General features: G+C 38.9%; 1 protein-coding gene across 5 annotated transcripts in view; it reads right to left on the bottom strand.

Annotated features, from left to right (window-relative positions):
* The window catches only part of LOC128689315 (uncharacterized), a 76508-nt gene that overhangs the window by 35382 nt on the left and 18114 nt on the right, over positions 1–23012 (bottom strand). For 2 of the 5 annotated variants that reach the window (XM_070086076.1, XM_070086078.1), the window contains exons 2-5: positions 17109–17217; positions 10411–11279; positions 8596–8715; positions 241–1126 (exon numbers count right to left, since the gene is read on the bottom strand). In XM_070086076.1, coding sequence (XP_069942177.1) covers positions 241–1126; positions 8596–8715; positions 10411–11279; positions 17109–17168 — 1935 coding nt within the window. In that variant the 5' untranslated portion in view covers positions 17169–17217. Of the gene's footprint in view, positions 1–240; positions 1127–8595; positions 8716–10410; positions 11280–17108; positions 17218–19018; positions 19104–23012 lie in introns of those variants that run through there. The other 3 variants (XM_070086079.1, XM_070086075.1, XM_070086077.1) reach the window with 2 other exon arrangements.

The following is a 23012-nucleotide window of genomic DNA, read 5'->3' as shown; positions in this document are numbered from 1 at the left end:
CTCTGAAGGAGGGGTGTTAATGTTGCAGTTTAAAAACTGTAGTGTAAAGCACCCTTCTGGCAAGACAGTGATGGAGTGAATGATGGTGAAAGTTTTTCTTTTTCGGGCCACCCTGCCTTGGTGGGAATCGGCCAGTGTGATAATAAAATAAAAATAATAATTGTGTCCTTTTCACTACCTTTCAGCTTTGTCTAAAACTGAACCTGACTGTCTATTTTTTCAACAAAAATTCAAACTTACCCTGATGACTTTGAAAATCTTCTCCCGTAGTTTGAGCTTCTTGTAAAATGTGTCATTTTTCTGCTGATGTCTGCGGAATGTATCCCAAACTTGCTTTGTCAGACCGTCCCATTCTGTTCCTGTCAACAGTTCACTGGGGGTTTCAACCACTTCACATTTCCACTTAGTATACACATTTATTCTTTCCTCACTGAATGTTCCTGCACGTCCACTCAGACATCTGCTTTGGTCCAGAGTGCTATCACTGAGTGGTAAGCAATGGGCATTGTACTGATTTGCATTATATTTACTATATACCCTTCCCTGATTAAATCTCCCATAGCGTTCATCGCCAATATGTTGGTTAAAGTCCCTCCAGCGGTGGTCGATGTGCCCAAAGTAGCCATAGTTATTGTACCCCTTCTCATATCTCTGGCTCTGAAAGTTGCTGCAGTCCCTGTATGCCAGATCTGGACAGTGCTGGTTGTAGTACTGGCCGTTTCCCCGTGCAACACTCCCATTACCCATATAACCCCCATGGTGGTTAGGATGATTATGATATTGGTTATGGTGGTAATTAATGTAAGGATAGTTTGAGCGAAGATGGGGTTGGTGGGATTGATTATTGGACTGATGATGGGGCTGATGGTTGGATTGGTGATATGGTTGATGGTTGGATTGGTGATGTGGTTGATGGGGCTGATTTTGATGGAGGGGATGGTGATGAGAATAAGCGTGATTATTGTGGTGAATATTTTGTCCATCGGAATTATTATTGTATCTCCGTTTCTGTCGGGGATTGCGGTAAGATCCCTGAGAGCTGACACTGCAGGCACTGGGGGACCCACTTCGTGATTCACAATTACTGTTGTTGGTGCTTCTCCTTGCCGGTACATCTAGGTGACGTCTGAAAAGCCATGAAGCAATGTTTAAATCTTGTAATTATTCAAGAATTTATTTTCCTGGGTTATCCAGCAAAACATCCCACTGTTAGTCTAAGAATTTTTTTTTTTTCAGAAGCTAGGGCAAGAACCCTAACATTTCATTAAGCCGTATACTGTACTCTGAAGTAAAAAATTTAACCACTTCTTAATGCTTGAAAAGTTTGTAATTTATTTATTAATACTGGGTGCTCAAATTTATACTGCTTGAGACAAGGTGATGGCATAAGATAAGTGGCACAGTACAATAACTCAAAACACCAAGTGGGAAAACTCTATCCTATGACATTTCACTGACAGACGGACTTTTATCAAGTACAGTACTTGATAGAAGCCTACTGTGGATTAATAGTCATGAAATCAACACTTTCCCCACTGTGTCTTTGAAGTACTGCTTGGAACTAGTTGCAAGATTAGAATAAAGAATATTTGGATTTACAATGATTTAAGTGTTTAAGTAAAAATTGCCTAGGTGCAACTTTCCTAATAACTAAAAATATCAAATTTTTCTGTACCAATGTACAGCATAGTAGTCTACTTGCCTCTACACAGATGTGAGGAATATCATAAAATTTCCCAAAACATCCCAATCTGACAAAAGTCACTGCTCCACTCAATCACACACACTCCTACTCTGAAATCATCATTTATGATAATTCACACCTTTTCGTGCAGTACTTTCAAATAATCACTATCACCATTATTATCTCTATTTCCCACTTTCATGGGGTGAGGGAGGGCTCACCTTCAAAAAGATGAGAATGTACAGTAGGCAAAGGATGATTAAATTTATTGACATCCCTGGCCATTCATAATACTATACCATATTCTCAAATGTTGCTTTACAAAATGCACAGAAAGTAAAGAACAGCTAAATTTACGACATACTACACCTCAAATTGTTTACATACAACCAGTTCTGAAAGATGTTATCATAGCTGGACCTGAGACCCACAAGCCTGAGTAATCAATTCTATGAAATGTTTTCAATTATATTCAGTACATTGTATAATGGGAAAGTGCTTAGTCTAAAATAAGTGACAATATGTACCCAAGTGAAGAGATTACGACTGTTTACAAATTACATTATTTCCTGCATTTTAGTCCATAGAAACCTCACTTCTTTTTTAAACCTTGCTTATTTTACTCTAGATTTTTTAAGCACATCAGCCATTTCTCAAAAAGGTAGCTAGACAATGAGTCCTTGCTTAGCACCTTTATATTCACACACATTCAAACAATCTAACCTCAATTTTCTCTCTGGTTATTATGAGCAGAAAAAAATGAGGTAATCAGCCCCCTTGCTCCAGATAATTCAGCTGCCTTCTAAGACAAACACTGGCTATCGGAGGCAGATTCTAACGCACTTTTTCTTTACAGCAGAAATTTATTTGTAGGCATTATTATAATACAGTCTGCCATCACAAATCCGGCAATCAGTTATTCGGTTCCTTCAGTTATTCGGCACTAATTTTGGCTAGCATAATTTCAAATTTCCAGGGTCGCCACACCAACCTGCTGGTACTATTTGGTGGCGCTACTTGCTGCATAAGTCATTCCAATTTCTTTTTCTCCATTTATTGTTATAACCTGCTTACTTTTAGCCCTAGCCATGGTTCCAATGAATAAAAGAAATGCTTCTCATTATGTAAAGCACCGACACAGTACATTATCCATTAAAGATAAGGAGGTTTTGAAGCCACTGTCGGTTGCCATGAGCTCAGTCTCATGATGCAGGAGAATATACATGATTATTATGCTAATATCAACACTACAGCTTATTTGCCTATGACAATTGATCTAATATGACATAATAAACAATATAAATAACATAAAACATGTTAAATACTCCAGAATAAATAATATTTGGCATAACACCGAGCAGTTCGACGGAGGTATGAAGAGGATATGGTATACAAATACCATTCTCCTATCCCTGTCTTGGGGGCTTATATTAGAGAAAACAGAGTATAGCACAGGGCTAACTGTGATATACACTCATATTGCACCATAAACCTGAAACAAAAAAGTTATTTTCTCTATATAGATTATCACACATAGCAGCATATGTGTAGAGAACCTAGGATAACCCAAAAAAGTCAACGTGGCTGATTTCTAGTACCTGGTTTGGGTTAGCCATATATGATTTTTGGTAAATATTCAATTCCCAGCCAGGGTAGAAACATTAGGCATGTTTCTTTACACCTGTTGTCTATGTTTACCCATCAGTAAATGGGTACCTGGGTGTTAGCCGACTAGTGTGGGTGTTATCCTGGGACACTGACCTAATTTTCTTGAAATACTCTGCATAACAAGCAGCTTTCTATATAGTAGTATGTCACTGATGTCAGCTATGTCTGTATCCCATGTACATGTACGTGTAGTAAATAATCTTTTAACTCCACGCCTCTTGCCAAGACCCTCGCATTTACTTCTCTTACAACCCCATCTATAAATATATTAAACAACCACGGTGACATCACACATCCTTGTCTAAGGCCTACCTTTACTGGGAAAAAATTTCCCTCTTTCCTACATACTCTAACTTGAGCCTCACTATCCTCGTAAAAACTCTTCACTGCTTTCAGTAACCTACCTCCTACACCATACACTTGCAACATCTGCCACATTGCCCCCCTATCCACCCTGTCATACGCCTTTTCCAAATCCATAAATGCCACAAAGACCTCTTTAGCCTTATCTAAATACTGTTCACTTATATGTTTCACTGTAAACACCTGGTCCACACACCCCCTACCTTTCCTAAAGCCTCCTTGTTCATCTGCTATCCTATTCTCCGTCTTACTCTTAATTCTTTCAATTATAACTCTACCATACACCTTACCAGGTACACTCAACAGACTTATCCCCCTATAATTTTTGCACTCTCTTTTATCCCCTTTGCCTTTATACAAAGGAACTATGCATGCTCTCTGCCAATCCCTAGGTACCTTACCCTCTTCCATACATTTATTAAATAATTGCACCAACCACTCCAAAACTATATCCCCACCTGCTTTTAACATTTCTATCTTTATCCCATCAATCCCGGCTGCCTTACCCCCTTTCATTTTACCTACTGCCTCACGAACTTCCCCCACACTCACAACTGGCTCTTCCTCACTCCTACAAGATGTTATTCCTCCTTGTAGTAAATAAAGATATTATTATTATTATTTTCTCAATTGTTTGTTGGGTTATCTTATTGAAACTTGGGCAATGTATGATGGAAAGATACTTCTTAATGTACAACAAAAATGAAAGAAATCAGACCATAAATAGTGGAGTTCATTTCTCAGCCATTAGCGGCCGCTTAGCAGTATATTTTTGTATATTTTTTATGGTTATATTCTCATTTTTTCAGTCTCATTTGATAGAATGAAAGATATGTTATAGAAATAGATACGATTTTGATAGCTTTCATGACGAAAAGTACCTTGAAATTGCACTCACAGTAGCGGAAAAGTTCTATTCTTTAGCGAAGCTCAAGAGTAAACAAATGATGTCACCGTCCAATACCTGTCCGCCTTCCAGTCCAAATTCCAATACGGAGTCAAGAACGGGTTGACATTATTTATACAATTATTACAATAATGCCATTATTACAATTCCTGCCATAGCTTATCCTTCAACATTATTGCTACTCCTCCTTTAGAAACCCCTGACTTAATCCCATTTATTCCTCGCCACTGAAACTCACCCACCCGCTTCAGCTTTGTTTCACTTAAAGCCAGGACATCCAGCTTCTTCTCATTCATAACATCCACAATCATCTCTTTCTTATCATTCACACAACATCCATGCACATTCAGACTTCCCACTTTGACAATTTTCTTCTTATTCTTTTTAGTAATTATTACAGGAAAAGGGGTTACTAGCCCATTGTTCCCGGCATTTTAGTTGACTTTTCCAACATGCATGGCTTACAGAGGAAAGATTCTTATTCCACTTCCCCACGGATATAAAGGGAAAAGTAATAAGAACAAGAACTAAGATAAAGTTAAAGAAAACTCAGATGAGTTTGTATAAATAAACGTGTACATGGAGAGTAAAAGAAAGGTGAAGAGAGTGGTGAGAGAGTGCAAAAGGAGAGCAGATGATAGAGTGGGAGAGGCACTGTCAAGAAATTTTAATGAAAATAAGAAAAAGTTTTGGAGTGAGTTAAACAACTTAAGAAAGCCTAGGGAAAGTATGGATTTGTCAGTTAAAAACAAGAGTAGGGGAGTTAGTAGATGGGGAGAGGGAGGTATTAGGTAGATGGCGAGAATATTTTGAGGAACTTTTAAATGTTGAGGAAGAAAGGGAGGCGGTAATTTCATGCACTGGCCAGGGAGGTATACCATCTTTTAGGAGTGAAGAAGAGCAGAATGTAAGTGTGGGGGAGGTACGTGAGGCATTACGTAGAATGAAAGGGGGTAAAGCAGCTGGAACTGATGGGATCATGACAGAAATGTTAAAAGCAGGGTGGGATATAGTGTTGGAGGTTGGTACTTTTGTTTAATAAATGTATGAAAGAGGGGAAGGTACCTAGGGATTGGTGGAGAGCATGTATAATCCCTTTATATAAAGGGAAAGGGGACAAAAGAGATTGTAAAAATTATAAAGGAATAAGTTTACTGAGTATACCAGGAAAAGTATATGGTAGGGTTATAATTGAAAGAATTAGAGGTAAGACAGAATGTAGGATTGCGGATGAGCAGGGAGGCTTCAGAGTGGGTAGGGGATGTGTAGATCAAGTGTTTACATTGAAGCATATATGTGAACAGTATTTAGATAAAGGTAGGGAAGTTTTTATTGCATTTATGGATTTAGAAAAGGCATATGATAGAGTGGATGGAGGAGCAATGTGACAGAAGTTGCAAGTATATGGAATAGGTGGTAAGTTACTAAATGCTGTTAAGAGTTTTTATGAGGATAGTGAGGCTCAGGTTAGGGTGTGCAGAGGAGAGGGAGAATACTTCCCGGTAAAAGTAGGTCTTAGACAGGGATGTGTAATGTCACCATGGTTGTTTAATATATTTATAGATGGGGTTGTAAAAGAAGTAAATGCTAGGGTGCTCGGGAGAGGGGTGGGATTAAATTATGGGGAATCAAATTCAAAATGGGAATTGACACAGTTACTTTTTGCTGATGATACTGTGCTTATGGGAGATTCTAAAGAAAAATTGCAAAGGTTAGTGGATGAGTCTGGGAATGTGTGTAAAGGTAGAAAGTTGAAAGTGAACATAGAAGAGTAAGGTGATGAGGGTATCAAATGATTTTGATAAAGAAAAATTGGATATCAAATTGGGGAGGAGGAGCATGGAGGAAGTGAATGTTTTCAGATACTTGGGAGTTGACGTGTCGGTGGATGGATTTATGAAGGATGAGGTTAATCATAGAATTGATGAGGAAAAAAGGTGAGTGGTGCGTTGAGGTATATGTGGAGTCAAAAAACGGTATCTATGGAGGCAAAGAAGGGAATGTATGAAAGTATAGTGGTACCAACATTCTTATATGGACGTGAAGCTTGGGTGGTAAATGCAGCAGCGAGGAGACGGTTGGAGGCAGTGGAGATGTCCTGTCTAAGGGCAATGTGTGGTGTAAATATTATGCAGAAAATTCGGAGTGTGGAAATTAGGAGAAGGTGTGGAGTTAATAAAAGCATTAGTCAGAGGGCAGAAGAGGGGTTGTTGAGGTGGTTTGGTCATTTAGAGAGAACGGATCAAAGTAGAATGACATGGAAAGCATATAAATCTATAGGGGAAGGGAGGAGGAGTAGGGGTCGTCCTTAAAAGGGTTGGAGAGAGGGGGTAAAGGAGGTTTTGTGGGCGAGGGGCTTGGACTTCCAGCAAGCGTGCATGAGCGTGTTAGATAGGAGTGAATGGAGATGAATGATACTTGGGACCTGACGATCTGTTGGAGTGTGAGCAGGGTAATATTAAGTGAAGGGATTCAGGGAAACTGGTTATTTTCATATAGTCGGACTTGAGTCCTGGAAATGGGAAGTACAATGCCTGCACTTTAAAGGAGGGTTTGGAATATTGGCAGTTTGGAGGGATATGTTGTGAATCTTTATATGTATATGCTTCTAAACTGTTGTATTCTGAGCACCTCTGCAAAAACAGTGATAATGTGTGAGTGTGGTCAAAGTGTTGAATGATGATGAAAGTATTTTCTTTTTGGGGATTTTCTTTCTTTTTTGGGTCACCCTGCCTCGGTGGGAGATGGCCGACTTGTTGAAAAAAAAAAAAAAATGTTTAGTGTGACCTAAGTGTAAGTAGAAGTAGCAAGACGTACCTGTAATCTTGCATATTTATGAGACAGACAAAAGACATCAGCAATCCTACCATCATGTAAAACAATTACAGGCTTTCGTTTTACACTCACTTGGCAGGACGGTAGTACCTCCCTGGGTGGTTGCTGTCTACCAACTGTTGGCGTGATATAGCATAGAATAAAGATAAAAAAAAAAAAGGAAAAAAAGCATTCTGGTCAGATTATTATTATACTTGTAAGCAAGCATCAAACTCACATGGATCATACAGCAATATCACAGTACAAAATTATAACAGGCTCCCACTATTTTTTTTTTTTGTTTTTTTTTAGACAGGATAGTACTACTGCATTTCCCTAGATATTTGCTGTTTTCCCATCAACACTCCTTTACTTGCTTGCCTCAATATTTTAAAATCTTGCAAATGCCTTAATCCCTCCTAAGAAAGTATTTAAGTTTTGCAGAGCAAAATCCAATCACCGTTTTTTTTCTTCAATATCACTACCTATTCATTATTTTCTCCAGTTTTTCTGCTAGCAGGAGGTTATCTAAGCAGTGCCAACATATTCTCATCTATATGTCTGCATATGTCCCCAAGAAAAAGATCCGCCTGAATTTACCTAGCTACATTTTAAGTGACTTGTCTTTTCCTGGCTAGAAGACTACTCACAAACTCCTTGCAATCTTCAACATTTTTCACAAATTTAAACCAAAAACTTTCCTCACAATCCCTCATCCTACACCTCATACCACAATGTCTGTTACTGCTGTTTACATTAAATCCTGAAAGTACTTTTTCACACATTTTTTAACAGTGAAAAAAAACTTCATCTTCTAATCTTCATAATTGTTTATAAATTTTATAGCCTTTCAAAGTATTCTCTATAGACTCCAATCCACTCATTCATTGTAATACCTCAAGTTTCAAAAATATTTTAGTGAAAAGCACAAGAAACAATTTTCTGGTACACTGTACATACATTTAAATAACTGAAGAGTAAAAGATTTGGCTACACCATAACTAATGTTTCTGTGCCATTTAACTCTTTCCCTCAGTTTCATTACAAAAGAAATCAAAATTTTTTACTTCTCAATAGTTTCTAATAACAAAATATCCACCTTTCCTCCACTGTTTAAAAAAAATATTCCAAGTTTTTTCTATCAAAGATTCATACTCACTTGGTACCGTGTTTTGGGTCAATAGCATCAGAGAGACAGGAAGGCCCAGGTGGGGTGGAGCAGCGAGAGGAGTACCCAGTGTCACATCCTCCGCTGCCAGTAGTCTCAACTCCACCCTCACTGCAAGTGTTATTATATTAAATTCAAACAAATTTACATTACCTTTAAAACTAAGGAATTTATATGTAATACTGTAGTACCTTGACTTATGAGTGCCCTAACTTAAGAGTTTTCCGAGTTACGAGTCATCGCTTGGTCGATTTTTTGCTTTGAGTTGCTAGCCAAAATCTGAGTTACGAGCAGAAAAAAAAAAATTTACTGAAATTGACATTCGGTAAGAAGCCCAGCCTAAATGGCACAACAAAAGGTGGTTTTGGGACTTGGTACTTATAAAACAATGCTAGTGCGATGTTCTCACTAAAGGTAATCATGTAATTATCTTTAGTTAATCTACAAAAAAATAAAGTTACCAAGTTTCTGACATTTACAAAATATCTTGCCCTTTACTCCCACAAAAATATCAAAATATCTGGAATATTTCCAGTATTCCACAAGCCAACTGTAGAACAATCTTTTTTTTTTATGATTCGTCATTATTATTAAATTTACTTCAATAATAAGTGGTGGGCTTCATGAGATAAATTAATAACTTACTTCCGAGATATTCACATATCACTGCACTAGTGATCTAGTGCAGTTAGCCTCTCAAAAGCTCTGTTTTCTCTAACCCAGGACCAAAGAACACGTTATAGGAAGGAGCAGTAATGATTTTATATGCTCGGACTGGTCCTGGACACTCGTCATATTATGGCCTATTTTATTCATTCTAGAGCATATATCATGTTTCTATGTTACTTATAGTGTTTATTATGTCATATTAGATCAATTATGATAGATAAATAAGTTGTAGAGTTTAAATTAACATTATACTGAAGTATTTTCTCCTACCCCTGGGGTGTTTTTTGGGGGGTTTGGAATGGATTAATGGCATTTCAATTAATTTCAACGAGGAAACTGATTTGATATACAAGCAAATTGAGTTATCAGCTTGGTTATGGAACGAATTAAACTCATAAGTCTAGGTACCACTGTACAGTTATCAGCTTGGTTATGGAACGAATTAAACTCATAAGTCTAGGTACCACTGTACAAGTTAAAGAGATAACATGGACACACACAAAATACCTGTGCACAGTGTGAAAACATTTATACTGTAATGCAGCTTTAATAAAACCTAAATTACTCTTTGCCAAACAAACATGTTTGAAAAGCACTAAAACTATAGCAATCATAAGCACCTGGGAAACAGGAGGCAATCAGGTTTGATCCAAGAAAAAAGAAAGACAGCTTCAATTCTTTAAATCAAGGCACCCACCTTCTTTGTAGGGTGGTAAATGTTATAGATAACTGAAATATGGAAGTGCATCATATGTAATAAAATACTAAGGGGAACATGCAAAAATAGTACCCAAGGGATTTTAATGTGTACATACTACTTAACCCTTAAATGGTCCAAACGTATATATACATTTTTTCAACATCTGAAAGTATGTAAAAAAATGTAGTTCTTCTTTTTTGTTTTGCATTTGAAAACGTGTAAAAAAACTTTTATCTACATTTTTTTTTGTTATATTTGAAAATATGTAAAAAAAAAATAGATCTACTTTTGTAGCATTACGAATTTGAACGTCGATCTGTTTGGACCGTTTAAGGGTTAATTAATGCTGTAAATAATGCATCAGTATATATCCTAAAATGAAACTTCTATTAAAATAATTTATGGCTCCTCTCCATAACCAGAACATTTTTGCTTACGTTTTCTTTTCGTGCTGGTTGCTCTTCCAGAGAACATTTTGTAATAGCTTCTCCACCTCTTTTGCATCAAGAGCTTTGTTGGATGCAGGTAACTGGGATACTGAGAACTGGTCATCCTTGCACTTCTCTTCATTTTTGTCCAATGGAGGCTTATATTCAATGACACGGTAATTGAAACAATGCTTTGGAGGAGAATATTGCTCTCCGTTGTTCTCACTTTCAACGCTCTTGACAAGTTCTTTATTTTTACTATTATTTTTGCTGTTATTCCTGTTTTTAGTGATGGTGGAATTTTTGTTACAATTTTTGCTATTGTTGCTTTCTTGAATATTCTTCACAGCATCTTGACCAAGAACAGGTACAACCATTCTGACTTGGGCACCACCAAGAAAGCAAGCCTCACTCAGTCTGGTTTCCTTCGGATTAGGCAACAGACACAAGACTTTTTCTACTGACGTTTCCAAGTTACAGAGTTGTGCAGACAGATGAACCTGGGGCTGACTATTACTCTGCTTGCTATCAGACTCAATACCAACAACACTAGCACCACCAACACCACTTACACCACAGTTCCCAAAACACTCACCACTAATAACACTATTTGCACTGAAAGTATACAGATGACTATTATTTGTACTAAAATTGTTATTTGTATTTATTGAAGTGGCAAGTCCAGCAAAAGGAGTTCCATTAAAGTGTCCTTCTTGTAAGTTAATGTGATACTGGACCGGGATATTTTGAGATATCGAAGAGAAAGCTTGGTCTGAAGGAGCAGAAACAAGGTTTGAGGGGTTCGAGTCTAGGGTTATGAGGTGTAAGAGACTGTCGGTGAGCTGCTGTTTGTTGGAGACACCACACTTGGCTGCCACCTGAAATAAAATGAAATGTATCAGTATTCTGTCAGAATTACCTAAAAAGATACACAAAATAACAGACATGATTAACTTGCCATGATTGTGACCAGATCTACCTGGAGTTCATTACCTTTGTAACTAGTTCAGCTATCATAACTTTGGGGTCCAGTCCCTGGACCCATTATGTACCTTTGTAATCTTTTGACTACCACCCACAGGATGGGTATGGGGTGCATAATAAACATATTAAACTAAAAAACTGATTATATGATCACATTAACTTACCAAGTGAATTAAAAAAACCTTAATATAAAGTAGACCATTATATTACACAGATTTATTTATCGCGTCATGGTTATTACACTATTGCAAAATTGCGGCATAATTTTATATAACACTTCCTAAAATTTACTTTACACAGCTCTTTTTCCGGATGGGGAAAAAAATTTGGAGCGCCGTCAGCTGGATGGAGGGATATTTCCCCTCCATGTAGCGGGCTCTCAGGCCTTTTGCCTTTGGGTAAGGCCACTGTCTCTGTGGGGAAAGCTTATCTTCCTCCCCTGCCACCCCCGTCCCAGTGTTCCATGCATACATTACACATCTCGTACAATTCTCAGATTTGTTTGTGAATTAGGTTTTGGTCTTTTCATTGCCATATCTTGTATCTCCCAAACAACCATGGCAACCAAGAGGCATGCGAGTGATGTTGGAAGTGGCAAAAATAAGGTTTAAGTGTTTAAGCTTGGAGTTATGAAGAAAACAGATATTAGACAAGCTTAAAAGTGGTCCAAGTGTGGTGGGCATGACGAGAGCTCATGGCCTTAATAAAGTGTTGAGTCATACAATTAAAAAGAATGAGGCAAATATATGGTCTTGTGTAATGAATAACCCAGGTTGTCACCTCATGAAAAAAAAAAATGACACCAAGATCACACAAGGTAAATAAAACAGAAAACTTATTGCTTGAGTGGACTGAACAAAAAATAAAGGTGCACCACTTAATTTCATCTTAATTAAGGGAAAAGCCTTACAGTTGTATAAAACAGTGAGTGATGAGGAAGGAACGCCTGAATAAGTGTGTGTGCTTACACTGGCTGGTTCCACAACTTAAAGTTGCACAACAGATTACATAATATTAAGTTTTCTGGTGAAAGTGCTTCAGCTTATCATACAGCAGCAAGTAATTTCCCTGCTGAATTGCAGGAAATTATTTCTGAGGGTGGCTACAAGCCACAGCAAGTTTATTGTTGAAGAGACAAGTGTATTTTGGAAGAAAATGCCAACAAGAACTTACATCATTCAGCAAGAAAAAAGTGCAGTGGGCTTCAAGGCAGCAAAGGATCACTTCACCTTGTTCCTTTGTGGTAATGCATCGGGTGATTTTAAGTGTAAGCCCGTGGTTATTTACCGCTGCAAGAATCCTCGCGCTTTTAAAGGTGTAGATAAAAACACCTTACCAAGTGATGACTTTGAAGGTATGAGGGATGATGTGAATGAGCTCTTAGATGAAAGGAGTCCAGAGGAAATGTTGGCAGAGCTCAATGCACAGATACAAGGGAGGCGAATAACAGATGACGATGGTGAAGAATCCGAAGAAAAAGTTAACATTGCAAAAGTTACGTGAGCAGTTCCATTTAATTGGTAAAGTTGCAAACTTTTTCACTGAAGACAACCCTGACAAATCTAGAAGCAGTGCTCTGAAATGGGGTCTAGAGCAACTGATGATACCTTACCGTCAGCTGTATGATGTACTGCAGCATAAAAGAGCCCAGAGATCCATTACAGAATTTATGCACATTCCAGCACAACCATGACTTGAGTACCAGAACCTCAACCATCCAATTCAGCCAACAACAAACAGCTTACCTCTCCATTGTCTTCACAATCACTAACATAAACCAGCAACCACAATTTAAGGTAAAAAATATTATTTCTGTTGCATTTGTAGCCTTAAGCAATAGCAACAACATAATACATCATGACAATGAACAAATATTATAGAATCAATTTTATTTTTGTAAGATCTAGTGATCTAAAAAAAAAAATAAGTTGTTTGGCATTTTTGGGGCTCCCAGGAACATAACCCTATTTGTCCCCCAAGTTCTTCAGTTTATCTAATATGGATTTATCTAACATGACATGTTCAGGAATGTAACTACCATACTATATAACAGACCATTATTAAGCTCCAAAAAAGTCACTTTGTTGGAGATTGAGACACTTATGCAGCATATGGGAATCTTTATTCAGGAAACGTTTCGCCACACAGTGGCTTCATCAGTCCAATACAAAGAGGAAGGCGTAAGGAGAGGAGGAGAATGAGGTAATCAGTCCCTCAACCTGGAGTCGATGTGTTCAGTCCATCAATCTTCAACTTGTCGGTTTTTCAAACCATTCATCACAACTGTCAGACACGGCAGCATCATGGGGTCTTGTTGCAAAGAATTCTTCAACACTTGTTCAACCTTTGGACGAAGACCTACTTCGACTAGTGGATGGTACCACTATGACTCCATCTGCTTCACGTCACCTCACTACAGTATATAAGCCACGTCTACGGCCCTATGCTGTACATTCTACAAGATTGATGGACTGAACACATCGACTCCAGGTTGAGGGACTGATTACCTCATTCTCCTCCTCTCCTTACGCCTTCCTCTTTGTATTGGACTGATGAAGCCACTGTGTGGCGAAACGTTTCCTGAATAAAGATTCCCATATGCTGCATAAGTGTCTCAATCTTCAACTTGTCGGTTTTTCAAACCATTCATCATCACTTTGTTGGACTTTCTTGGGGTTATCCTAGGTAATCTACACATACTTGAACTTTCGGTCCAGGATGGACAGAAAGTCCTAAAATATCTTTCCCAAATGGGTTAATCGTGAACTGTTCTACCCATGGTACTGTGGCTTTTATTTTCCAACAAACAATATCAAATCTACTCATGCAATACAAACACAAATAACAGAGAAAATAACACACAATTATACTTTTACATGAAGCACATTAACTTTGTCACTGTCGCAAGCCCCTTTCTGAAACTGTCATTCTATGTCGAAAATTTTTTGGATAAAAAATTATTTTTCTCATGAAATGATAGAGAATCTTTTCCCAATGGCAATGACACCAAAGTACGAAATTTGGTCGAAAACTCGTGGAATTACGCTCCTGAGAAGTTAGTGATCTCGGCAATATATATGCATTGGCAATTTCGCCGACTTTGAGCCCTATTTTTGGCCAATTCCATTGTTCCGGTCGACCAAACTCATAGCTATTTCTTTAGAACTCCATTTTTTTTCTATCAATTGAGTACAAGAAGCTGCCCATTTACTGATTTGAACTACCCAATAAAGTGGTCAGAAATTTGCAATTTGGCCAATTTCACACAAATTAAAAAAGATGCCAATTTCAAAATAGGGTCCAGAAAAAACAATGCAGACATTCTTGGCACTAAAATAACAAACTGTTTATTAGCCACATCTCCAGGCCCCTCTTATATTACTCTTGCTTTCTATTTTGATTTTTTATTCACACAAAAAAATAGAAGATTTACCATTATGAAGACTACTGCATTATTGTAAAAATGGTATATCAGTGCACTAGCGAAAGAATATTAGACTCCCCAGTTGACGTGTATTGGATGTGTGGTGTGATTTGCTTACTCTTGAACATTGGTAAAAATCAAACATTTCCGTTACTTTGAGCTCAATTTCAAGGTCGCTTTCATCGTGAAACTAATCGAAATCACCTCTATTTCTGTAATATGTTTTCCATTCTATCAAGTGAGACCAAGAAAACGAGAATACAGCCATACTATATGAAAATACACCTCAAAGTCGGTATTTTAATCCAAAAACACGGTCGGAGTTTTTTTTTCCTCATTATGCACTGCGTGCTGCAGGATTTTTTTATACAGTGCACACTGACCACACAGACCCATTCTCTCACATGTGGGCCCAGCAGCTTTCTCCTGCTTGATTTGAAGCCGCTAGAATAATTGAGTACATATACAGGTACCATCCGACTTACGACCGAGTTCAGTTACAACAAACCGGTTGTAAGTCGAAATGAACGTAAGTCGAACCTTACTACTGAATATCATCATCACATTTTTGTAATGACTATTTTATTGTTTTATTTTTTACTTTACTTTTTATTCTGTTAGTTCTGTATTTTATACTGTAAGGTTTAGGATAAACACTGTGTACAACACAAACAGTTGTTTATTTCCCAGAAATTTGGCATAGAAAACACGGTCACAAGTCGAATGGTCATATGTTGAGCAGGTCGTAAGTCAGATGGTAGGTGTACATCCGAAACGCTGGCTTGTAAGACGTATATATACGACCACAACATTGAAAGGGTTAAACCCAATCCTTGCAAGTACGAATTAAGACCCAAGTAAAGTACAAATGACGTAAAAACATGTCCAGTACCATACAGTTTTGGAGTAGATGAGGAGTTAATTTAATATACAGGAGGCCCTCCACATTCACAAGGGTTTGGGGATCAAGAACTTTGCGAATCTTGGAAATTCACTAATGTTTGGTGTGCAAATATGATGTAGGGAAATATAATACAGCCTCTCCTCACTTAGCGAGGTACATGTACTTGTTTACCGACAACCCAGTAATTCTATACACAGTTTCTCGGGTGCTGTACTAGAGAAAACGTAATTCTTGCCATCACTCCTACAGGCCGCCCGGCTACCACCTCACGTTCACGTCAATTTGTTCTACTATGGTTATAGGTATTATGTGTATATAGCATGTTTTAATATACAACATTTAAAGCACCCCAGAAAGATTATTATTATGTTATTGCATCTTCAACAACAGTGAGACACTCTTAGCTACTCCCTCACCTGGTGTAGCTACTCCCTCACCTGGTGTAGCTACTCCTACTTTGTAACAATGCCAGATAGTGATTGTAATGTATCTGCACACCAGCAAAGTGTGTAAGTACACACACAATTACGTATAATTATTAGTATTATCTCAGAACTATTTCAGCCACTGACATACCTTCCTCACTGAGTTTAATCATTTCTAACTTTGCACTTGGGTAAGAGCCTTATGACTCCACTTTTTATCACAATTACCCTTAGATGTCATTGTAACACAGAGTACAGTAGAAACCCTGTATCCACCGATTTTTTATCCGCAGTTCCAGTTATCCATGGTTTACTGTGGCCCAAAAATATTTCAAAGTGCAAAACTAGAGATGCTGGCAGTTCTTCAAAGCCTAAGTCATGAAGTGCTTCCCATCAGTGAAAAAATAATAATTCTCTACTAACTGCGAATAATTTATCAATTAAACTGAATAGAAGGTATGCAAAGGACTTATAAAGAGGGTTTGCTATTATCCACAGTTTCAGTATCCACGGCAGGTCCTTGGAACGTATCCCCGTAGATACAGTGGGTCCTACAGTATATATAAATATGAAATAACTCTAAAACACTTGCAACTATGCAAAGTTTTCAGACAATCAAGAGAGTTGCAGAGCACACAGAGGATGGGTGGTGCACAGATGCTGTAATAGTGAATCAGGAGCCACACAAACAAATTTTTAGGTCTAATTTGAAATGTCCATATTAGCGAATTGCCATAAAGCGAAGCACCAGAAAGCAGGAGGACCCCTCCTCCCTTCCTCTCCTTCTCTATCTCTCCCCCCTCTCTCTGTATGTACATACGTGTGTGCGTGCGTGCATTCATGCGTGTGTGCACGTGTGTAAACATGCATACATACAAGAATATAACTTATGGTAGATGAACCAGAGCATGGGATGACATGAGTGATGGTGCAATAAGTGAGGGATGAATTGCACTGCCAAAAGCCTTACCTGGGCCAGTATCCACTGCACAGGAGAGGCATTCTGAGGGATGGGGTACATGACACGCATTTACAACCGAGGAAAATGCCACCACAGCACCAAGGCAGGAAACAAGGCACTGCAATCAAGATAAGCAATCATGCACACAGGAGATGTCAGAGAGAGGAAACGGAGCATGTAAGAGAGAAATATTCACATCACTAGTATAGAAAATGAAACCAATATATAGAAAGCAACAGGATTTTGGCAAGCAAAACCAAGGTTTATTATAAAAAATAAGAATTTCATGCACAAAAAAGTATTGCACAGAAGAACCAAATTACATAAAGACATGAAAGCCCAATTAAATATTAACCCTTTGACTGTTTACGCCGTATAAATACGTCTTACGAGCCACTGTTTCTGACGTATATATACTCAATAATTCTAGCGGCTTCAAATCAAGCGGGAGAAAGATGGTAGGCCCACATGTGAGAGAAAGGATCTGTGTGGTCAGTGTGCACCACATAAAAAAAATCCTGCAGCACAGTGCGTAATGAGAAAAAAAAAAACTGGTCGTATTTTTGGATTAAAGCGCCGACTTTGAGGTGTATTTTCATATAGTATTTATTGTTGTATTCGCATTTTCATGGTCTTAGGTGATAAAATGAAAAACATATTACAGATATAGAGATGATTTTCATTACTTTGACGATGAAAACGACCTTGAAACTGAGCTCAAAGTAGCAGAAATGTTCGATTTTTACCAATGTTCAGGAGTAAACAAATCACACCACGCGTCCAATACACGTCAACTGGGGAGTCTAATATTCTTTCGCTAGTGCACTGATATTATTTATACCATTTTTACAATAATGCAGTAGTCTGCATAACAGTAAATTTTGTATTTTTTTGTTTGAATAAAAAATCAAAACAGAAAGCAATAATAATATTAGAGGGGCCTAGAGATGTGACTAATGAACAGAGGATATGTTATTTTAGTGCCAAGAATGTCTACCTTGTTTATTCTGGACCCTATTTTGAAATTGGCATCTTTTTTAATTTGCGTGAAATTGGCCAAATTGCCAATTTCTGACCACTATATTGGGTAGTTCAAATTGGTAAATGGGCGGTTTCTTGTACTCAGCTGATAGAGAAAATGGAGTTCTAAAGAAATAGCTATGAGTTTGGTCAACTGGTTCAACGGAATTGGCTGAAAACAGGGCTCAAAGTCGGCGAAATCCCCGATACGCACATGTTGCCGAGACCGCTAACTTCGCGGGAGCATAATTCCCTGAGTTTTCGACCAAATTTCGAACTTTTGGTGTCATTACCATCGGGAAAAGATTCTCTATCATTTCATAAGAAAAAATAATTTTTTTTTTTCAAAAATTTATCGACATAGAATGACAGTTTCAGAAAGGGGCCTGCGACAGTCAAAGGGTTAAAACATAGAATGAACCTACAACTGCTGCACATGTGCTCAGTACACACAAGCTTTTGAAACCATGTATGAAATACCACAAAACAACAAATACATATATAGATGACCAAGCTTGCTCTATTGTTTATAAAACAAGATTATATATCACATGCAGCATAAAATTAGAGAAGGAAGAGTTTTATACAAGGAATTTTAGGACTATTTTCGATGAAATGTGAAGAAAAGAATATGAATGAGAAATCCATGAAATAATGGAAAGGATATCAGAAAATCAAAAGTTACAGTACTATAACACTACTATAGTGAGAAAAAAACAAAAAAAATCCCACAATGAAGAGAACAAAGGTGAACAAAATGCAGCAGTCTGTCCACTACAGCTGATACTTAGTGCTTGCTATTAGGAACTGGACTAGTGTACATATGTACTTTTACTTTAAGGTCTAGAAACAATAGTATATCAGTGCCTTTACTTGCCCACCAACACCCTTCTTACTACCTATACAGTATCTTTTTTCTGATCGATGAGCTAAATCATGGGCTGGATTCTAGAAGGCAGAAAGATCAAATACTGTATCAGTCATCTGAAATGAGAGGGAACTATGTTGAGGAAAGCAGGTGGTTTTGTTAGGCTCATTATACAGACATGATTATGCGAGAAACAGTGGACCCCCTGTTATCGGCTGTAATCCGTTCCTGAAGGTTGGCTGATAACCGAAATGGCCGATAACTGAATTAATGTTTCCCATAAGAATTAATGAAAATAAAGTTAATTCGTTCCCAACAAAAATATTCACAAAAAAAAAAAATTTACAATTATGTAAGTACAGTGGTCCCTCAATAATCGTCCATAATCCGTTCCTGGAAGTGGGACTATCATCGAAATGGACGATTTACGAATCAATTTTCCCCATAAGAAATAATGTAAATTCAATTAATCCATTCCTGACACCCAGAAGTATTAAAACAAAAAAATTTTTTACATGAAATATAGATGTAGTACATAAACAATACAGTGGCACATGATGAATTAAACATTAACAGAATAACACTTACCTTTATTGGCGATTCTTCTTTGTGTATGGAAGACTGGAGGAGACTGATTAGATGAATTACTGTTTGGAAGGGGAATCCCCTTCCATCAACACCTCGGGTACCAATTGCTTTTCTGGGGTTACTTCTCTTCTCTGTTTCTTAATGCCACTAGGACCACCTTGAGAGTCACTGGAGTCCTGTCTCGCAAAAAACTGTCCAGAGAGCTCTGTTTCTGGCGTCTCTTTAAAACTTCCCTAAAATGGGCCAAGACTCTGTCACTGTACAAGTTGCCGATATGGCTTGCAACATCCTTCTCTGGGTATGTTTCTCCATAAATCTTTCCATCCTACCCCACATTTCAAAAATCTCCTTAATTTCTGAAGAAGGCACCTTCCTCCATCTCTCTTCCTCCTCCTCTGCAGCAAGATTCAGAGCTGCCATCTGTTGTTGTTCCTGCTGAAGCTCTTGCAGCTCCTCAGTGGTTAGCTCTTTGTTGTGGTCCTCCACCAACTCTTCCACATCCTCCAAACTCACATCCAACCCCATGGAAGCCCCCAGTGCCACAATGGATTTAACAACTGACATAGGCTCATCAGGGTCAGCCCCAAACCCTTCAAAATCCCTCTTGTGGACACAATCTGGCCACAATTTTCTCCAAGCAGAGTTCAAAGTCCTGGTAGTCACTCCCTCCCAAGCCTTACCTATGAGGCTTACACAATGGAGAATACTGAAATGTTCTTTCCAAAAATCTTGTAGGGTCAAGTGAGTGTCTGAGGTCACATTCAAGCACCTTTCAAACATTGCTTTGGTGTAGAGTTTTTTAACGTTTGCAATGACCTGCTGGTCCATGGGCTGGAGGAGAGGAGTGGTATTCGGGGGCAAGAACTTTACTGTGATGAACCCGAACTCCTTCAGAATTAGGTCATCCAAGTTTGGAGGATGAGCAGGTGCATTGTCCATTACTAGGAGGCACTTGAGATCCAATTTCTTTTCCAGGAGGTAATTCTTCACACTTGGGCCAAACACTTCGTTGAACCACTCTACAAAAATTTCCCTCGTGACCCATGCCTTACTATTAGATTTCCAAAACACACACAATTTACTCTTCATAACATTGTTTTTCCTGAACACTCTGGGATTTTCAGAATGGTACACTAGTAACGGCTTCAATTTGAAATCCCCACCAGCATTAGTACAGAACATTAGCGTCAGCCTGTCTTTCATAGGCTTGTGTCCTGGCATTGCCTTTTCCTCTTGTGTAATGAAGGTCCTCTTTGGCATTTTCTTCCAAAAGAGGCCTGTTTTGTCACAATTGAACACTTGTTCAGGTTTCAGTCCTTCACTGTTTATGTACTCCTGGAATTCATGCACATATTTTTCAGCCGCCTTGTGGTCTGAACTGGCAGCCTCACCATGCCTTACCACACTGTGTATGCCAGTACGCTTCTTAAATCTCTCAAACCAGCCTTTGCTAGCCTTAAATTCACTCACATCACTAGCTGCAGGCAATTTCTTTACAAATCATCATGCAACTGCCTAGCCTCTTCACAAATAAGCGACGTCATAAGACTGTCTCCTGCTAATTGTTTCTCATTTATCCACACCAATAATAACTTCTCAACATCTTCGAGTACTGGTGATCTCATTTTTGTCAGCATATTTACCCCCTTTGCAACAACAGCGTCCTTGATTTCCTTTTTCTTGGCTATGATGGAAGATATGGTTGTACGGGATTTGTTATACATCCTGGCCAGTTCACCCACACGTACGCCACTATCATATTGTTCAATGATGTTTTTCTTAAATTCAATCGTATTTCTCACCTTCTTTACCAAAGGCTTGGCACTAGGAGCTTTCTTTGGAACCATGGTAGCTTATTTAGCACTTAAATAACTTGCAAGCACTAAAATAAATGAAATATTATGAAATATTTCGCTGGAGCACGTGAGGGGACCGTTGCTCACTGGTAAACAATGGCACACTGGCTGGGAAGGAAAGGCCGAGGCGGCTCGAGGCGGCTCAGACCGTGAGTACGCGTCCAGGACGAAGGACTATTAGCGAGTTACCGGACCATTTCCGAGCCAATATTTTGACGAAAAAACATGATTATTTTCGAAATGGACGACTTTCAGGCCGGACGATTATTGAGGGACCACTGTATTACATACCTTTATTGAAGGTTAATGCTGGCTTCTGGAAGATAGGGAGGAGGAAAGAGGGAGGAGTTAATGTTTGGAAGGGGAATCCCCCTCCATGAAGACTTTAGGTAGTACGTACAGTGGACCCCCGCATAGCGACTTTAATCCGTGCAAGAGGGCTCATTGTTATGCGAAATGATCAGTATGCGAATGAATTTTCCCCATAAGAAATAATGGAAATCAAATTAATCCATGCAAGACACCCAAAAGTATGAAAAAAAAATTTTTACCACATGAAATATACATTTTCCTACACACAAAGAGAAGGATACATGCACAATAGTAGAGTAGTACATGCACAATATATATTGTGCATGTACTACTCTACTAAATGAAGAATAAATGACACTTGCCTTTATTGAAGATGCAGCAATGACTGATGAGACACTGTGTCCTGGGAGTGCCTTTTCCTCCTGAGTACTGTAGGTCCTGTTTGGCATTTTCTTCCAGAACAGGCCTTATCACACTGTGTATGCCACTACGATTCTTAAATCTCTCAAACCAACCTTTGCTGGCTTTAAATTCACCAATATGAGCACTAGTTCCAGGCATTTTTCCCTGTTCACCTGGGTGTTAGTCGACTGGTGTGGGTTGCATCCTGGGAGACAAGATTAAGGACCCCAATGGAAATAAGTTAGACAGTCTTCGATGACACTGACTTTTTTGGGTTATCCTGGGTGGCAAATCCTCTGGGGTTAATTGTTTCTTGGTATTCTCAATAAGCCACACCAACAACGGTGCTACAGCAGCAGCAGCAGCAGCAGCTGACAGTGCTACAGCAGCAGCAGCAGCTGACAGTGCTACAGCAGCAGCAGACGATGCTACAGCAGCAGCAGACGGTACTACAGCAGCAGCTGACAGTGGTACAGCAGCAGCAGCAGCAGCTGACAGTGCTACAGCAGCAGCAGACGATGCTACAGCAGCAGCACAGTACTACAGCAGCAGCAGACGGTACTACAGCAGCAGCAGACGGTACTACAGCAGCAGCAGACTGTACTACAGCAGCAGCAGACTGTACTACAGCAGCAGCAGCAGCAGCAGCAGCTGATGGTGGTACAGCAGCAGCAGCAGCAGCAGCTGAGTGCTACAGCAGCAGCAGACGATGCTACAGCAGCAGCAGATGGTACTACAGCAGCAGCAGACGGTACTACAGCAGCAGCAGACGGTGGTACAACAGCAGCAGCAGCTGACGGTGCTACAGCAGCAGCTGACAGTGCAGCAGCAGCAGCTGATGGTGGTACAGCAGCAGCAGCAGCAGCT

The sequence above is a fragment of the Cherax quadricarinatus genome, chromosome 18 (genome assembly GCF_038502225.1).
Source record: "Cherax quadricarinatus isolate ZL_2023a chromosome 18, ASM3850222v1, whole genome shotgun sequence".
Classification (NCBI taxonomy): Eukaryota; Metazoa; Arthropoda; class Malacostraca; order Decapoda; family Parastacidae; genus Cherax; species Cherax quadricarinatus.
Note: the sequence above shows the minus strand (reverse complement) of the source record. Positions and strands in the feature narration are given on the sequence as shown.